We start from the raw sequence: 18709 nt of genomic DNA, 5'->3' as shown, positions 1-18709 counted from the left end.
GTAAACCTTGGGGTAAAACCATAATATGAAGAAGTGATTGCATGCTATAAGAATGAGATAAATGCAAGAGGAGTTCAAATGGAAAAGTTAATTGATTCCAGGTAAGGGGAGCATGGATTTTGCACCAATGTCCAGGGAAAATATTTGCCTTTTCCTAAACCATCAGACTAATTGGGCATGGGTTTATTAAATGCCAAGGAGAAAAGTAGTGGGGTAAGGTGTTAAAATTATGGAGACTGGGCTTGGAAAATAAGACAAAATAGCATGTGATAGTACCCTTCCTCCCTTCTTTAGATGCACACTCAAAATTTTAATTTCTTCACATTTCATCAAGGCAAAAGTATATTTACTGTAGAATTGTGCACTTAGATAGCTAGAGGAGGGAGGGAGGGAGGGTGGAGGATGGGAAGGTTATCCTCTCATGTTTCACAGATGTTGATTTCAAGTTTCTACCTGGTAACAGCCTAGGGGCCAGGACATAAAGATACAAGTCAAAACATAGAGACACACACAGAGAACTGACAGCATCCAGCAAGGGAATTACAAAAACTCAAAAAAGCTTCCACTGGCTGAATAAATTTCTTTCCTTGAATTTGCACTTTCTATTTACTGAATTTGGAAAGAGCCATAGACTTTATTGCCATTTTCAGAGTTCTGAATTATATAAAAGTGTAGTCTATGAAAATAAAATTTTTCATATACAGGCTAAATTAAATTGTGATCAACTTCTAATATCTATGTGTTTTATTAAAAAAAAAAACACACACACAACTGGTAGACAACAAGAAAGGTTTTAAACTATGAGTAAGGAAAGTAATAAATGACATGCTTTTCATATAAAACCATGGCTTTCTTCCAGGACACTTTAGAAATACGTTCAAAATACATAGAAAACCTCCACAGCGTAGTACTTGAACTTGCACAAACAGCCCAGGGCAAGTAAGAATCCGAATGACTACTCATTTATTTTCACAGACCACACTTAAAATAATTTCATTCCATTTGCTGGACTTACACATCCTGAAAGCAAGAAAAACTGTCATTTCGGTAATATGATAAATGTGACTTATAAACAAGACTAGAAAGGCTGGATAAAGGAGTAGGGTTGGGGGTGGGGAAATAAACCCTTTAGTTACAATTTTAGGGAAATGAATCCACACGGTAAAACAAATTCCAAGTCAAGTTGCTCCACTGCTATACTACAGAAGAAGTTTAGAATCTTAAGCAGATGAAAAAGGAATAAAGCATTTAAATGGGGAGAAAAAAAGGCCGATAAAATTTCTGGCTACAATACAAGAGACATATCATTACCATATGATCTAATGTGGGTGTCAGCCGGATTGTGTTCATTGAGGGAAACCTTATTTTTTAACTGTGCTATGGAGTAGAAGCAGGAGGTTTTCAACCTAGTGACAGTCACAGAGCAGCACCTGCCCCCTCCTCCTTTCCACACCTGCAAACTCTTTTGCCTGGGCTGAATATTTAGTGTAATTACATCTCAGCTTTGAGGGCTCCTGTGGCAGATCCCCGGATTAAAAGGTATGGTTTTCAATAATTGTCCTGAACTCTGCTACAGACTAATAAAACTTTGATCAAGTTGAGAAAAAAGGGATTATTTGGTAAGAGGAAAAAAGCAAACAATATGTGCTAAACTTTTAGTAACCTTTATGCAGCATTTTAAACAAGTATTGCTTGAAAACAGAAAGTAAATATTTGGTAAAATGGTTGAATGCATTGCTTTAGTTCTTTCTCTCTGTTCTTGCAAAGATGTTTCTTAAGAAACTATAACCTAACACCATGACTATCTTTATTGATATATTTTTTATTTGTGCTAATTAAATGTTTAGCTCTTTGGGAAATGTTTATAGAAAAGTATTCTAGACTGGCGTATTATTCGTAGTTGGATTATATATTTAAGGATTTATTCTCCTCCTGAATTCTTGTATATTTTAAGAACTTTAAAACCTCAGAGAAGTGAACTCTAGTGATAACTTATAGAAGTCTAATGTATACTGGAAAATAATAGAAATTATCACCAGAGAGGTGAAAATAAACACTGAATATATTTATGCTGATTATTAAGGGCTGAACTAAGATAATCTCACAGTTAGCTACATAATTTCTTAAATGTAAAGAAGAGACCCTGCCAGAATGTTCGCTGCAAATAAAATTTTACTATAAGATACATTCACTATAAAATGAAAGTGTGGGTTATTTTTCTTTCTAATTTCAAAACAGGGTAACATGATGACCACTGGTTAAATGGACTCCCAGTGATGTAAATACCTGTGGCTTTTTCTTCAAATTGCTATTTTGGCCAGAAAAAGAACCAAATGCCTCCTATAGTAGCCTTTATTTATGGATGGATACCGTTTTTACTGTTTATTTTTAACTTATTTCTATTATTATTGAGGTTTTAATTCACCTAGTGCTGGGGGATTTAATTTGCTCTGCATTTACAGCTTCACTTATCTCGTGAGGGTTAAATTTTGACTTTGAAAATCACACCAAAGGCTTAAATGACATCATACAAATGTTGATCTGAATGGTATAATGAAATGGAGTAGTTTAAGAAACCAGAAATTATTATTTTTGATAGAACACATAAATTATGGCAATGAGCTTTAGTAAAGTAGTGACGTTCTTAGCAATTAGCATTTTAAAAAGAGGCATACATTCTAAGAATACTTAAAACAGTTGAAATGAAATTTTAATAGCATATCATCTCAAGAATAGTCTCCTTGCTGTCTACATGGGCAACTGCTGGGGTTTTTTTGTTTATTTTTCTGATTTATTAAGAAAGGAAGGAAATGATTACAGAAATCATCAGTATCAACAGCCCACATTAATTGTTTTAAGATGCTGAGTTTTTAAGTACTATGACACTAATTTAAAGAAGTTATTTCATGGAGGACTTTGTATAAAGTACCTGGACACATATTATTCTTCCCCAGGACATTCAGGGTTAAAATGCATGCACACGCGTGCACACACACACACACAAAATGGTAAGTAATGGAAGCTTAAATGCTGTCTGGGTTCAGCTTCAACCAAAAAGAATACTGTGTAGAGAATTTGTACCATTTTAACAAGAGTAAACAAGTGTAAATGATAATATTCCTCTGAGCTAATGTTTAGCATTTCCTTTTTTTGGATTTGTGAACCAGGCATTTTCTGCTCTGGAGAAAGATCAGAAAGTGACATCTGCATTAATTCTCGTTGCTATTTATTAAATCTGCAATTAGTTTGCTTCATTTTTCTCAAAAATTGTAAGACATTAAATATGCAAGGCTAGCAAATTTGTGGTAAACCATAAACATTGCATTTTAATGTGAAACAGACAGAAAACCACTCCCTTAGATCCAGTCCAAGGGAACACTGCCAAAACAATAGGGTCTCCTTTAAAAGGCAATGCAGTAACTGAGTGGGAATGGGTTTCTAAAGGAAACCTGATACTGAATTTAAAGGGGCAGTGTGAATAGTAATCTTCGTGGTATTATATAAATGAAAAGTCACTATTCTGTATTGCATACGTGCTGCCTGAGATGTGCGTCAGTAATAAATACAAACTAAGAATAAAATTGTAAGAAATTTTAAAACATTTGTTTCCCCTCTAGTAGATCTAGGCAAACATTTCCAGAAGATACATTAAGGTTAGAGCATACAAAGACTTTTTCTTTTCTGTATATGCTATAATTGGATAATGACTGAAAATAATTCTCTAATTCTAATTATGAATGTACAACTTTAATATGAACCCTTATAAATGTACAATTAAAGATGATGAGACTAAAGATAATATCTACAATGTGTTCTGGGAATACTTTGAGCAGTTTCAGTGGGGTTTGAAAATACAAGAACTCAAAACAGACTGTTCCCCCATGATCAACTACTTATTGTTATTCAGATTTATTAAGATTTTGTTATTCAGATACATTTAGTTCACTTCAGCCAACTAAACAACCGACTTAATAACATAGATGTACATATCTATAAGGGCTTGTTGAATGAATGGATAAAAACTGTCTGGATTTGTCGAAATCATACTTTCTGTTTGTCGATTTGTTTACAAAATAGTCCTGTTGGTAAAATCAGATAACATATAAGTCATATAAAAATCAGATAGGATTTTCCATATATGTTTATTAGTTTATTAAAAATGATTAGTTTGAGAAACTAGCCAATAGATTTATTTTAAAAACTGAATCTTGCTTATACCAAGTTGAGGTTATCAATTTGATATCTTTCTTATGCTAGAAATTTGATATTGAAAAAAGATAGTCATATTTTTAAAAATCAGACTAGTTGGTTGCCTAGAACAAATTGAATAACGTGTATTGTTAATAAATTGACGGTCAATTGAGTCATTTATGTGCAAAATATTGTGCAAGGCCCTGGTACACAACAAAGATTAAGACACGCCCTGAAGGAGTACATCTTCTAGTGGGGGGGGGGGGCAGGCCAAGCATGTGAAACAAATTACAATATAATGTGATAAGATCTTTAAAAGAGGTAAGCAACATGCTTTGGGAGCATAGAAGAGAAAGCAGCATCCTGCCTGAATGAGCCAGGGAATACGCAAGGGAAACCCATTATCTCATTTAGTCTTTACAACACTCTTACAAGGTAGGTATTTTAAATGGTGATTAGCTTTGAGTGTCAGGTTTGAGGTGGAGACTGGGAGTAGAGAGAAAATGGAGAGAAATATGGCTTGAAATATCAGTTGGTATCAAATTATGTATGGTCTTATATGCAACAAAGGGGATGTAGACTTTATTGGCAAGCTGTGAGAAGTCAACAAAGGGTTTGCGGTAGAAAATTAATACAATGAAATTTAATTTTTAGAAGATGACTTGGGCAGCAGAGTGGAAGATGGCCTGGAGCAGAAGAAATATTCAAGGCTGAGTCCATTTGGAAGCTCTTGTTCAGGGAGTGATGAGAAGGGTCTGGACCAAGATAAATACTGTGGGGTGGAGAAATGAGATTGGCTTCCAGAGATATTTCTGAAGCAGTAATTGGAGATCTCTCATGTGTACAGACAAAACTTTATTTAACTGTGGCATGGCTTGTGTTGAGTGAGCATTGAAAATTCCAAAGTGGTTTATCATCATAACAGTTTTGCAGGTGGCTTGACTATATAACCCATGGTCTTAATTCAGACCCAAATTAAACCAAGCAGATTCAAATACTATTCAAATTTTTCTTCATAAGTAAATAGCTGTGCGAGTTAGTCTCTAATGTACCTTGTTACCTTCCAAATATATTTCTAACGCTCTGCTCCTAACAATAAGTAAAATATTACTTTTTATGCTTTTCTCTATGCTCATTCCACTGTCAGGTGTTACTTAAGAGTAACCACATACACTAGGCAAGGCTACTCTTCTAAACCTTTCATTTGTTTCCTAGGTTCCTTGGTTGTGAAAATACATGAGATAAATCATGAAGGCAACTTTCATCTTCCTCTTGCTCGCACAAGTTTCCTGGGCTGGACCGTTTCAGCAGAAAGGCTTATTTGACTTTATGCTGGAAGATGAGGCTTCTGGGATAGGCCCGGACGACCGCTTTCACGAAGTTCCTGAATTAGAGCCTCAGGTGCCAGTGTGCCCCTTCCGCTGTCAATGCCATCTTCGAGTTGTCCAGTGTTCTGATTTGGGTGAGTGGGGTGCAGGCTCTCTTTACCTACCTTGTCTGCTTTATTCATGGGAATGACTTCTGTGGGAGTTTAGCATTCTCAGTTTTAATTTCTGCAATTCCAAATGTGAGAGACAGTGCCACCTAATGAGAAGTAAGGGAAGCAGAGCAGGAGAGAAAGAAACAGCTTTGAAGTTAGGGGACTTTCTTCTAAGTCAGGACTCCATCACTTTGCAATCTTGGAAGAGTCACTTAAAAAGAAAATCATCTTTCTGAGCTTCATGGCTCCCATTCTGTAAAATAAAATTTTGAACAAAATAATATGTTCTATGATTCCAGGGTGATACCTTATTTTAATTTGATGATTTGCTCTCATGAAATCTTAGATATTAAGAAAACCTGGGTGATCTCTCCACTCTTGGCTTAGCCCAGATAAAAGTTTGAACATTACTAAATTGTAAAGTATGCAGCGTTATCAAGAGCAAAACAAGTAAACTTTTAGAACAGAAATTTATCTTTCAAGTACCAAAAGACTCCCTTAATCCCTGGGTCTTAGTTTTGCCTCTGCCTTTGGCGTTTTGTAATCTAGCTGTTTATATTCTTTAGAAAGTTTCAAAGGAAATCTTTATAACGAAGTTGTGGTATAGATATTCAACATAATCGTGAAGCATATATCTTTATCCTAACACTGTAAATACAGTTTGATTTATTAGCTTTCAAGAAAAATTTGGCCTGGGAATTCCAAAAGCAATATACTCAGAAGATAAATCTCCAGAAAGTTCGAAGCCCCAGCAGATGGGCCAAAAGGGAATGAATTTAGTTTACATGGCAGCTGATTCACATTCCTCTTTTTTTTTTGGTTCATTTTTCTTACTGGAAAGAAAAAAAAAAAATCCGCACAGAATGATTCTGCCATGGTGCATTTCCTTATAGAATAAACCCCATAGCTTTGTAGAGCACTTACTTTTGAAATCCTATATTTATTCAGAATATGCTTTCTAGGAGTATTTTGCAGGAAAATTTGCTACTAACTCCTAGAATTGGAATAAACTACGTATAGGAACCCAGGAAAATGTAAAACACGTTAAATAGTGACAACTGAAAAACAAACACTTTGAGATAGGTTCTTTCATGCTGGCATGTACTGTGTCGCCATTTAAACCCAAATAAAACGTGTAAATAAAGGCTCCAGGATACTTCCACTAGATTAATTAATTGACTCATTAACTCAGAAAATATATTGAGATCCCATAACGGGTCAGATCTGTTCTGGGCCCTGGGGAGAAATGGATGAGGAAGACAAATATGGTCCTAGTTCTTGTGGGTCTGATATTCTACTGGTGGTGGTTATTCCTTTTTTGAATTGTGTATTAGAGACAAGGGGAATTATATTACTAGCAAATTCTACAGAAACTTTTATGGCATCTAGAGATTACCTCCATTACTGGTTTAGACAGGAAAATAATGGTGTTAAAAATATCTGAAGAAGGGAGTCACCCTATGATGGATATACTAGTGGTAAAGTTTTTCAAATATTGCAAAAATGGCCGAGTTCCTAAGAAATGTGATGCAAATTGAATCTCACTTTGCCTGAGAACAAGTTTAAAAGGATCCATAACTACCCCCCACTACACATATTATCAACAATAAAGAGTTGATATTTTTAAGGAAGCCTTGTCCAGTCACTTCACTGAAGTTTTATTCTTCCAAAAATATGGTTTTACTTTGCTTTCATGATAAATAACTCATAAAGCTTGACTCTAATTAAAGCATTGGGACAGTTTTCTAATTGTCTATCACAAAAAAACTCCCAAGCCTATTGCTCAAAACTAAACAGAAAAATGTAGCCTTAGGGAACATCAAGTTCACTGATGTGGATGTCTCATGATACAGTTTTTTGGTTGTCCTTGTTATTGTTTTGCTTTGTTTATTTTGTGTTGTTTTCAGATGAGAACATTTTCCAAGTTATCTTTTTCTCTAAGAGCCCAGAGTGTACATCATTCCTTTGGGCTTACTGATCTTGTATACAGAAGTAGTAGCTAAGATTGTAATAATGATTCGTTTTGGGGAACCATGTTTAAAGGGGAGTACTGAGTTCCAATGAGCAATGGCCTCAACCAAGTTACTTTTATTTTTTTTTCACATGTGCATATTTAAATATATTGTCCAAAAAATCAGTCAGATATTTCTGAAACAGAAAATACTTTTTTTAAAAGGAAAAGCAATCCACTGCCTTTAAAGAAAACACTGTATTCTCATTTTCAACTACTGCATAGCCTCTGCTCCCTTTATGATCACAGCAAGCTGTTCAGAGCCTTGACATTTTCATCTGTAGAGAAATCACAGTCAGTCTTAGAGATGCGATTATCTGTGTAAGGTACCTGACCCATAGTAGAGCCTCCATACATTTTTTCTATATGATGATTATGTGGAGTAAAAGATGAAAGAAGCATAGGAAAAAGCAGAGAAGGGGAAACGGGCAACCTCATTCATAGTAAAGGCAATGCAGTTTATTTTATTTTTTGTTTTAAGTTCTCTAGTAATCTGAACATGAAGCTTGAATTATTACAGCAAAGAAAAAATGCAATGCACTTTGGGGAGAGAAATGTGAATGCCTATTTATACCAAGGACTAATATTTTCTTAAGGATTATTCTTGCTAGAGCTTTTAATGAGCAGAGCGGAGCTTCAGTGTTGAAGGACAATAGAGCTTTGTCATCTTATTATCTACATAATGTTTAATATAAGCAAACATGTCTTATTCAAATGTCTGACTATTTTTGCCAGTAAGAAGTATTTCTGACAAAGTTAAACAGCATCAAAATTTTAAACAGTTCTTTCAAACCTAAGATATAAAAACTGTGAAATTAAAATTGAATAATCAGTCCATGGGAAACTTGAGGTGTTCAAGAAGATCCGTTGACTGTTTTAGTCCCTAGTTCCAACTTATCAGAATAGCATTATAATATGTTTTTCTAGAGCATGGGGGATTGAAAAAGTAAACACATATTTTAGCCAGTCTAAGAAAGTAATGAATTCTCCATTGATATTGGCCAAATTATTTGGCTGATCTTGTAATTTAACTTGTAATTTGAACCAGAATTTTATGAGACCCATATCTTCTTGTCTTTCTTTATCTATCCTCTTAAGACATAAAAAATCCACTCATAATTATAGCATTTATAAAAATAACAATATAAAAGTCAACGTAGGATTAGCAAATTCAGAACCCTATGGGTTTCCTTAAAATAATAATCCCACAATGTTACTCATTCTTGTCTGAATGCCCTAATATTAATCCTGTGATTGGATGCTTTGTTTTATGTACTTAGTATCTTAAAGGAAGACAGTTCCCTTACTTATGTACTCTTTGGCTCAGCCATTCATCTGTGGATCAAGTGTCACCAAGAAGCATTGTTTGGTACCGACCTTCATCTCATTTATTAAAGGCACATCAGCCCTGCCAGGTGAAATAAGCATAAGTATTGTTTTTTAACTATTCTTCCAAATTAAAGGAATATTTATTGATATATTTCTTATAAACAACTTTCAAAAGAATTGAAATAGCCTTAAAAATATTTAATAGTGGAAAGATCTTGGGTCATGCAGTTCAACACCTCTGAACTCAAGTCCTGAGTTACCATTTATTACCTGTAACTTTGAAACTTTCAAAACCTGTTTCCTCACTGGATAAATGGGAATATCTCTTACCTTATTAGGTAAGAATAGAAAATATTTATAAAAACATTTTTCATAGTAACTGTTATGTTCAGTTGACCATTTCAGACAAAGTCAGCTAATAACACGAAGTTATTTCTCATGATGTTCTTTATTTTTATGTGAAATTGAGAAACACTAAGTATATGGCTTGTCAAGCTGGATACAAAATAGCACCTTCTCTCCCCTCCCCCCAAAGAAGGCCACATCACAAAATAGATAAAAATTAGAAAATTGTATAATTATCAAAATAGTATTCTCCAAATACTATTCCTTTGAACAAAATTGGTTTGGTTGAGTAGAGAGAACAATAAAGCTTTTGGCTATTTAATAATCACAGATGATTCATAGCCTGCATAGTTAGCCCTCTAGACATGATGCCAGAAGATGAAACATTTTATTTTGCCAAGCAAAAGCGTTGTAAATAACTAATGGTCCCTAAAATGTACCTCATAATGCAAAGGATGTTTTACTTTTTAAAAATCTCAGGAAAATGTGCAACCCTTTAAATTGCATAAAGTTAGTTTTCTTCTTTTTAATCATTTTCCCTCAATAGGTAGAAATTTTGTTAGTGGTCACCACTTGGGACATAGATGCCAGAGCTTGTCTCTTGTTTGGGGAAACTGGTTTTCCAGAAGCAAATCTCATGCATGAAGTAAATGAACCATTAGACTTCTTCCATGAAATCATCCTAGAAGAATAAATTAGGACTATTTGTAGAGGGGCAGAGAATGCTGGAAGCTTAGTTGCTTTCATTGTTTATATCTAGCTTTACAGCAGCAGGGATGTGGGGTGACTCTCATTCAGAGTTTCAGATGCATCAAAAGGGTATCTCTAAGATGTGGTGCAAGAAGGAGGCTGTGCACAGAGCATGCCCATGGGTTGCCTAAAATAGTTTTGGGTAGGGATAGAGTATGACAGATCTCAGATGCAGCAAGAGGAATGCTCAGGTGTGATCCAGATAACCAAAGCCCTGACTCAAGGGGCTAAAGGTGAGAAGGAGGAAGAGAGGGGTCAGAGAAGACCAAAGGAAGCATCTGTCTCCTTGACCTGACTGACAACTGACATTTCCCTGGTTTCCTTCTTAGTCCCAGGAGGGAGAAAGAGGCAGCTGTGTGGGATCAAGGCATTTGGTTAGACTGCAGCTGCGATGCATTCTCCTCTGGAAGATCATTTCTGGCTCCAGAGGACAGGATGGGAATAGGTTAGTCAGAATATCAATTTCCTGGATGAAAGAGGAAATGCAGGAGACCCTCTAATCTTAAGTTTTCTCCTTCAAAAGAGTAGCAAGAAAATTATATATTTCCTTGAAAATAAGGATAAAGAAGAATTAACCCAGTTTGCAATCTAGTCTTAACAAAAGGAAGAAGCCCTGTAGCAGCTACACTGTAACACTCAAGATTTAATTAACCCTTGACTCAGTCTGAAGATGGTTTTGAGGCAAATTCTGAAGCTTGTCTACTTCTGTGCTTTCACTGTAATCTATATTTGCTTTGATGATTCTGCAGTAATCAATTATATGTACATAGATAATAATTATTCATTATCTTTAATTACTTATTTAAATATTTACTTTCTCTACCAGAAGAAGAGCATGGTGATAATTTATCTTTTGGTCTTCCACTCCAAAAAATGCCTTACACTTGGTAGGTTCTCAAACATCAATAAATGCTTGATAAGTGAATAAATTAACATATGCATGGCTTAGTGCTTGAATGAGTGCATAGTTCTACAATATTCTTGATTCTCTCTAGTTGGAAACAGGGTGGAACATGGCTGACTGGAAATTAGGAGTCATGGAACTGTAGCGTAACCTTTCTTATTCTTTTTGAGGATGACTATAGAACCAGGAAGCTTAAACCTTCCTTAAGTTATTTGGAAAGAGAATCGAATTAAAATGATGATCTATTATTTCTGAATCCAACTGCCATCAGAGTCGAATTGCTATTTTTTAAGAGGAAAAGAGGGAAACATTCCTGCCTTTGGAAGAAATGGTTTTTGATGGAGCTGGGACTCCTACATATTATTTTGATCATATGCCAAAACTAAAGTGTATCACCATTGACCTAATTATTAAATTGAAGACAGAAATATAAAAACATTTTGGAAATCAACAAGAATAAATCTTGGAGTTTGGACCCCTGCCACAGGGCAGAAAACAACAAAAAAAAGGCATGATGTTTTAGGACGACCTGGCCTTTGTCCAACATGATGTTTACCAGATTGATGAAATTTGCTAGCACAACAATACCATTCATCACTGAGACAACTAGAAAAAAAAAAGTACAATTCTTATTAGCCTTTATTTCAGAAATGACTTTCTGGTAATGTCTTAAATAGGGTTTTATTTACTTTAATTAATAACCCTATTTTAAAGAAGATAAAATTTCCTTTACTGAATTTGGAAGAGCAACTAAATAATTCAGTCTAGCCTTGAAAATAATTGCATTTTGATGGGAGATTTAGAATTATATTAAAGAATGCTCATTGAAAAATAATTAAATTTAGGAAACCACTTTTTTCCTGTTACTATTGCTGAATAAATATTACCTCAAAACTTAGTGACTTAAAAAATCATTTTATTTTGCTCATGATTTAAGCTACAGGGAATTTGAGCAGGGCTTAGAAGGGCTGCTCTCACTTGGGGTCTCTCATGCATTTGTAGTCAGGTGTTGGCTGAGGCCATAGCCATGGGGAGGATGGCCCAGACTGGACCTAAGACACCTCACTCTCATGACTGGCAGTGTGTTCTGCTGTTGCCTAGGAGCTCAGCTCTTCTGTCATCTGGAGTGTCTCACATGGCCTCTCCAGCATAGTGGTCTCAGTGTAGAAAGACTTCTTACGTGACCCCTCGATGCCCCCAGAGCGAGCATCCCAGAAGAATTGGGTAGCAGCTGAACAACCTTTTCTGACCTAGCTCCGGAAGTCATGCTCTGTCACCTTCACCACGTTCCATTAGGTCAGAGAGACCACATTTGAAGGGACAGGAATTTGACTCCATCTTTTGATGGGGTTGGACAAGTGTGTATTGAATAAGAACATGTAAGATGGGAGATATAATTAATGCCAAGGAAGGCAGAAAGGATGGGAGGGAGGAAGGGAGGGAGGAAAAAAGGGAGGAAGGAAGGGAGGGAGGGAGGGAGGGAGGGAAAGAAAGGAAAGAATATCCTAATATAAACAAAGACTGATACTTTACAGATTTGCAAGCCTGTAGGATTTGCCATAATTGAACTAGGGTTAAATTGACCGTGAACAGCTTTTTGGGGGGGTCTAATTGTTTTTTGGGAATATGTGCCTACTAAACTGAGGAGTTATCATCCAAAGGTGGGGGGCTTGGTAGACGAGTTGTCCAAAGGTCTTGAACTTCATGGGAAAAATGATGACTATAACAAGCCCACAAAATGACTGACAAGAAAAACCAACTCAGAATCAAGTGCGTTAGGTGAAAAATCTGTGTGTGATAACAACTGAAAAATAGATTGCAGCTTTCAGGATAATATGCATTATAATTGTATTGTACAGAAAATAAAAAACAATCACTTGTCACAGACTTACAGACTAATAATCAGCAAGATAGAGTTTTACCCTCTCTTCTCATTATTGATAATAATTACAGGTACCAGGAGTTGGGACTCTGCTATGCACTATAGTAGGGAATTATTTTATAGACTAGCTTGTTGAATTCTGAGCCAGTTGCATCCTAATAATTTGGGAGATTTACTATGAGAATATGTACCTTTATGAAAGAAGGATGTGAAGAGATGGTTATAACAAAACATAGCAGAAAAGATCTTGAAGCCATGGCCATGAACTTTTCACAATGGGACAGCAGAATACACTATGATTTTAAAACTAATCAGTCAAAAATTTATTTCTGTACATAGGGCAGTAAGATCAAAGCTCTCATGAAAAATAGTCATTTGTCCTTACTTACCCAGAACTTACAGAAAAGAAAGAAAACTAAAATGTGGTATAATACATAATAAGTTGATAGATCAGAATTTTGGAGGAGTTTGTTTTCTGGAGTGGTTATGACAAATATTATAGAGGGGGGTTGGGATAGTGGGTACACTTTAAAGGACTGTTAGAACGGAAGTGGAAGAAAATGAGTGGGTGGAGTATTCCATAAAACAAATTATATGAACAAAATGAGTAGCTGGGAATAAGCACAGTATGTTCAGGGGACAGTGTAGATCAGCATCTTTTAAAAATATGTACATCGTTTCCATGCATCCATGGCATATCAGGTAGTTCTAGAGTGAGGACTCATGCATCTTGTTCTTGGTTTAGTTTAGCCATGAGGCACTGTGGAGAAGCCACTTAACTTCATTGGGTTTCTGTTTCTTTACCTATGAAAAGAGAGTATTAGACTGGCTTGAAAGTTACTGATTTCTGGGACAAGTAAAATTTTTTGAATGTTGAACAAGTTACTTTCTTATGAAGGTCAGAACCAAATCCAAGAAAATAACAACAACCTGACATCTGCTATCACAATCATTTTTTTAAAGAAGGTATATTTAAAATGGAGGCAGGAGCTAGTCTCAGAAATGTGTGTGTGTACATGTGTATGTGTGTCTAATAATTTACATTAAAACTAACCAAATTGCCCTCATAGTTTTCTGATTATGATATAGACTGATAAGAACCTCATCATGGAGTCTACCTGATCAGAATTTGGAAACCATAGATTAGCTGATACTCAATGGTCCTTCCCTTTGTGACATTCTAAGAACTCATAGCTAGGATAATTTCCCCTTTGTATTCTGCCTATACTTTTTGAGTGAGCTAGTTAATACCCCAATACCTTGTCTAGCCCTTAAATGTATAGCATGTTATTGGGTCTGATGTCAGAATAATTCTTCTTGGGGATACAAATAAGTATGATAGGAAAAAAATATATCCTGTTGGAAGCCAGGAGATTAGGCTTTTCATCTGCATTTTGTCACTCCTAGCTACATGAGCTTGTTCATGTCACTGAACTTTTTCTAAAAATCATCTGAAAAAATGATATTATCATACTGCCTTACCTGTCTCATTGGATTGCTGTGAGGTAAATGAGATAATATATTTTCAATTTTTTTATAAATTTAAAGCTAAATAAAGTTTTAATAATAAAGTGCTGATATGTGAAGTCCCTCAAATGAATATGAATTTTCTAGTAATTCAGAGAAGATTGTAGGATTATGATTTTAATCATTATAACAACTCTCTAAGAACTAAGCTGCAGAAACCAGAAGCCTGGTTTTTTTAATGCTAAATCTTCAGGGAAAAGATGTAAATAATTCACCCCAAGCAGTTCCTATTACTATAAAATTCTAGGATGACATAATCAAAATTGTCAGCCATCCAGATATATCATTTTCTCTTCACATCTGAAATGTATCTTCACTTTGGCATTGAACAATTGTTAAGGGGGCCACTATAATATAAGTTCAACAATGTATAAAACTAAGCATAAGTGGGAATTAAGACTTTGACAAAGAAGCCCACGAAGTAATGATGAAATGTAGGCAGTAACTTTTCTCCAAATGAAAGGAAATGTGCCTTTTCTGCGTTGAAGAACACTAATTATCAAAGATTTGGCAGAAGTCTACCACTCTTAATTGCATGAAATTAGCAAACTGACATTTCTGTAAATGGCAGTGATCATGAGTGTATAGTGCAGTTAAATATCCTCCTACAAAGTAGCTGTTCTGGTGGTTTGCTGTTCATCACTGAAAACACTTCATTTTTGTTATTTCTCTGTGAACTATTTCTGTAGTGAGTTCTTGGAATATATTTATGCATGTGCAGAATTACCTGCACTTTGATATTCAAATTTATAACCATAGCTGATCACTGAATTGGGAACTAGACTTTTTGCCATTATCAACAGAACAGTGATAATGTGAACAAAAAAATTTGGGGGGGAAAGAAATCAGAAGTTGGTATTTCAGATACATTTTTTGTAATTTTCATGGCAATATGAAGATAGGAATATGGTTACCATGATAATTTACCTGTATGCTTACATAAGATTGAAAATTGAAAAGATATCTTCCCAACATATCAGTTATTATATACCCTGTTTCAATTTTCCTTTTAATTGAAAACTGTAGATTGAACGCTTTTTTCCATGAGGATGTGGGCAATTTCTGTTTTGTTCCTGCTATATCCCCAGAGCCTAATAAATTAATGGTGTCTAAAAGGTTCAATAAGATGTTATTGAATGAATGAAAGAATGATCTTCAGCACTTTAAGTCTAAGATATGATGGAGAGGTTGAAAAGCGTTTTTGATTTACGTTATGCAGTCTTAAAATATGAAAATGACCATAGGAATTTGAGTTAATAAAATATCAAAATTTTGCTTACATCAATATGGAACAAAGCCAGTGGAAGAAAGAAAGGAAAAAGGCTATATAATTTAATATTTTCTTCGTTAACATTCATAATGATAATTTTTTTTTTTTTTTTTTTTTTGCGATACGCGGGCTTCTCACTGTTGTGGCCTCTCGCGTTGTGGAGCAGAGGCTTTGGATGCGCAGGCTCAGAGGCCATGGCTCACTGGCCCAGCCGCTCCGCGGCATGTGGGATCTTCCCGGACCAGGGCACGAACCCGCATCCCGTACATCGGCAGGCGGACTCTCAACCACTGCGCCACCAGGGAAGCCCGATAATTTATTTTAAATGCCATACCTTTTGAATAAAAGCAGTTGATCCTTATACATCTAGTTGAATGACTATTGAAATGTCTTTTTTTAATGCCATAGAGCATTTGGTTTTTCAATGTGTTTACATTTATAAACTAAAAACAATAACTCAGCTATTTAGATCTAAATTTAAAGTCCAAAAGTAATGCTTCATATAATATTTTTTTTTTTTTTTTTTTTTTTTGCCGTATGCGGGCCTCTCACTGTCGTGGCCTCTCCCGTTGCGGAGCAAGGCTCCTGACGCACAGGCTCAGCGGCCGTGGCTCACGGGCCTAGCCGCTCCGCGGCATGTGGGATCTTCCCTGACCGGGGCACGAACCCGTGTCCCCTGCATCGGCAGGCGAACTCTCAACCACTGCGCCACCAGGGAAGCCCTCATATAATAAATTTTAGAGAAGTTATATTAACAAATTTTGTTCATTTTATTCTGATTAGCTACATGTCTATTGGTCATAAAATTGATACTGTTTTAACGTTCCAATTAAAACTGAAAGAGCCATTCTCCTAAAAGTTTGGATAAATTTTCAAGTTTTTGACACAACAGCGTGATTGCATATTCACATAATTTTAATTTTATATGTAGATCTGTGACAGCGTTAGGTTTATCAAAAGGATCTTTGATGATTTGGCTAAAGCTCTGCTCTACTGAAAGGATATCTATGTAGAAAAATACAGGTTTACAAATCACTCCCACTTAACACTTATCAAAGGAATGATTTTCTAAAACAAGAACAATGAGGTAAAACACACTGTGTACTGAGACATTTGAACCACACCTTACAAAATATTAATTTTCCTATTATGCAGAAGAGTAATTACATGGGGTAAATAATGTACCTGTTTATGATTTTTTAAAAAATCATTTGACTTCGTTGGAAAAGATAGAACAGATATTTTAACTACAGTTGATATAATTCCTAGAAGAAGAAAACTATGGTAGCAGTAAAACTATCATTGAAACATTGATTTCTCTGTAAACCATCCTTTGTGATTCTGTAGTCATGTGTCCCTTTTCACTGAGTGCACATTGCTTTTACTCTCATGCTAGGTCTGGAAAAAGTGCCAAAAGATCTTCCCCCTGACACTGCACTGCTGGACCTGCAAAACAACAAGATAACTGAAATCAAAGATGGAGACTTTAAGAACCTGAAGAACCTTCACGTAAGAATTATTATTTATTTGAGTTATAACAAGATCTTACTCAAAGTATTTTTGAAAACAAAACTTAGGTAAGGCCAAGATTACCATATGGTAATAAATAAGCACATAAGTGTTTATTAAATTCTCTTTTTAGGGGGTGATAAAGGAGCAAAGCACCATATTCATTAACCCCTAAAAAACATCCAATTTTCTTACATATACCTCATATAACTTTAGTATTGGCTTTCCAAAAGATATGTTATATCTTAATCTTCTCACACATTTTATCAATAAAAATCTTTATCTTCCCAATTAGAATGTACTTCAATAGTGGAACAAAACACAAAATGGACTGATCTTAGTATTATTTTATTTCATTGTTTCTTTTGTTTTCTTTCATTCATTTTCTAAGACATGCAAATGGCTTTGTAAAGGCTCAAAGACTGGCACCAAGAGAAAAAAATAAACGTCTATATAGCTATATATTTTGCTTTGTATTTAAGATTATGCATGCTGCATCCTTATCTGTATCTGTGTTTTTATTCTGCTTTTTCACTTACTTCTACTCTATTGTAATGTAACACATCCAGTCTACACAGTCAGGATTCCAGCAGAAAAGAGATGGCATGATCAAGGCAAGATTTAGTTATCAACTTTCTGACAGCCAAGATGAGAAAAGCAATAAACATTTATCCATTAGGAGAAAATTTACCAGATTTTTTCCCGTTGCGGAGCACAGTCTCCGGATGCGCAGGCTCAGCAGCCATAGCTCACGGGCCCAGCCGCTCCACGGCATGTGGGATCCTCTCGGACCGGGCCACGAACCCGTGTCCCCTGCATTGGCAGGCGGACTCTCAACCACTGCACCACCAGGGAAGCCCAATTTACCAACTTTTTAAAAGGAAGCAAAGAATTTTTCCTTGAGATTTTAAGATTGCCCATGGAACAGTTAACAAAAATAATAGCAAGTAATAAAATGGCATCATCAAATTACTGAAGTATCCAACAATATAAGCACATTACGATATAAGTAGTGAATATTTCAGGCACTAAGTAAGAGAAGAAAAAGACATGCTCTCATATCAGATTACCCAGTTAATGTTATGGGAGAATATGGAACAAAGGGTTCATAGAGGATTAGCAGAATTTTGAAAGGAAGAGAAGAGAGTTTTCTGTGCAAGAGGAAAGGAAAGGCAGAAGAAAATGAGCAGCAGACAAAAAGAGAAGATGGCTAAAGTGAAAGATACAGGCTCCAAAGTAGTGGAAGGTAAGGCTTGTGCTGGAGATCTCGAGCCCTGGACCAATGGGATCCTTCTCCACTGATAGGCTACTGGACGTGGGCCCCTACTCACCTTCTCTCTGCTTTCATGTTATGATTTCACTGGGAGTGAAATGATGGAGGTACCAACAAAGTTTGTCAGTGAGTATTTAAACTATCATTGGAATAAGTTAAAAGAGGTGATAATAAAAAATGAATATATTAGTTTCAATAAACTAAAATATGAAAAAGCTTCATTTTTTTTGCATAACTT

The 18709-nt window shown here is 35.5% G+C and overlaps 1 protein-coding gene across 2 annotated transcripts in view; it reads left to right on the top strand.

Moving 5' to 3' along the window:
* Window positions 1-1176: 1176 nt before the first annotated feature.
* The window catches only part of DCN (decorin), a 36572-nt gene continuing 19039 nt past the window's right edge, over window positions 1177-18709 (top strand). Inside the window, exons 1-3 of one of the 2 annotated variants that reach the window (XM_004269547.4) lie at window positions 1177-1539; window positions 5407-5653; window positions 17086-17198. In XM_004269547.4, the coding sequence (XP_004269595.1) occupies window positions 5440-5653; window positions 17086-17198 (327 nt within the window). In that variant the 5' untranslated portion in view covers window positions 1177-1539; window positions 5407-5439. Of the gene's footprint in view, window positions 1540-4453; window positions 4627-5406; window positions 5654-17085; window positions 17199-18709 lie in introns of those variants that run through there. The other variant, XM_004269548.4, reaches the window with a different exon arrangement.

Source organism: Orcinus orca, chromosome 11 (assembly GCF_937001465.1).
Source record: "Orcinus orca chromosome 11, mOrcOrc1.1, whole genome shotgun sequence".
Lineage (NCBI taxonomy): Eukaryota > Metazoa > Chordata > Mammalia > Artiodactyla > Delphinidae > Orcinus > Orcinus orca.
Note: the sequence above shows the minus strand (reverse complement) of the source record. Positions and strands in the feature narration are given on the sequence as shown.